Source organism: Otolemur garnettii, unplaced genomic scaffold (assembly GCF_000181295.1).
Source record: "Otolemur garnettii isolate 467f Iridium unplaced genomic scaffold, OtoGar3 scaffold00147, whole genome shotgun sequence".
NCBI lineage: Eukaryota > Metazoa > Chordata > Mammalia > Primates > Galagidae > Otolemur > Otolemur garnettii.
The window spans coordinates 210071-211598 of NW_003852542.1; the positions used below are offsets into that span (position 1 = coordinate 210071).

Here is a 1528-nt window from a genome sequence, read left to right on the forward strand (position 1 = left end):
ATGGCAGCTGTACATTTCTGTTCCTCTTCTACCCAACCACGTCTCTGGATAGTAGTGCTGAGAATGTGCCACATCAAAATTGCCAGGCAAATGCAGCAATAAGAAAGGACTTCTGGCCTTGAAAATTAGCCCAGGTACCAAAAGCAGGGAGCCTGAAAGATATCTGTGAGATTTGACAGTTGTGATAGATCTATAGACCCTGTCTCAGAAGAAGAGAGAGAGAGAGAGAGAAGCATGACATGAACCTCAAAGTATCAGTAGAAAATTCTACTCACAAGACAGCAGCCTAATTGTGCCTGGTATCCCTAAGAAGAAACACATTCTCTACAGACAAATTTGTGTCGTCCTGACATAATATGGCACACCTGGGGACACTGGGCCTGTTCAGTCACTGAGATGAGCCAGCCCTGCAGCTGTGCCCAGCCTGCTCACCCCCCTGCCCAATCGGCCCTTCCCCTTGCTGATTTGCATGTTCTCAGGGCACAACCCTCACCTTGGACACTTATTAACAGGCTGATCAGACCCTGTTCAGGAGTCAGTCTGTGTCAGAACACAGCATGGACACAAGGGCCCCCACTCAGCTCCTGGGGCTCCTGCTACTCTGGCTCCTAGGTAAGGAGAGAGAACACCAGAGATTTACTCAGCACTGTGGTCAGTCCTGCCTGGCTCCTCAGGGGGAATCCTCTTATAATTTTATTAATAACATATTATTAATGATGTTTCCAATCTCAGGTGCCAGCTGTGCCATCCAGATGACCCAGTCTCCATCCTCCCTGTCAGCATCTCTAGGAGACACAGTCACCATCAGGTGCCAGGCCAGTCAAGGCATTAACAATGAGTTAAACTGGTATCAGCAGAAACCAGGGGCATCTCCCAAGCTGCTGATCTATGCTGCATCTACTTTGCAATCTGGGGTTCCCTCAAGGTTCAGTGGCAGTGGATACGGAACAGATTTCACTCTCACCATCAGCGGACTACAGGCTGAAGATGCTGCAACTTATTACTGTCAAAACGATTATGGTACACCTCACAGTGTTACAAGCCTGAACATAAACCCCCAGGGGAAGAAACTGTGTAAGGCTGGGCTGACCCAGCTGTTCCTCCTGGTGACTCCATCTGCTGAGTGCATTTCTCAGAGACAACAAGGCTCTGAAGGTCCCTGGGGGTGGGGGGGTGGGGGTGATAAACGGGGCCTGGAGGCTCCTCTCCTCTCTAAGCTTCTCTTCTCTTCTTCAACCCATAGAAACACTGACATAGCAGTGACTATCCTGTTTTAATTTTAATTTTTTAATTTTTTATTTTTTTGCAGTTTTTGGCCAGGGTTCGGTTTGAACCTGCTACCTCTGGCATATGGGGCCAGCGCCCTACTCCTTTGAGCCACAGGCGCCCCCGACTATCCTGTTTTAAGAAAGCAGAGCTGTGATTTCACTTGAGGAATCTGGATTACATCACTACTCGGGCTTCATATAGCAAAGGAAAAGGTACTCTAGGTGTTCCAAGTTGTTTTTTTTAAATCTCAGATTAATAT

The 1528-nt window shown here is 47.9% G+C and overlaps 1 gene segment (V, D, J or C); it reads left to right on the plus strand.

Moving 5' to 3' along the window:
* Positions 1-557: 557 nt before the first annotated feature.
* On the plus strand, positions 558-1277 carry LOC111728252. The segment is given in 2 exon segments: positions 558-612; positions 733-1277. Coding segments are annotated over 2 exon segments (600 nt in total).
* The last annotated feature ends 251 nt before the right edge of the window (positions 1278-1528 follow it).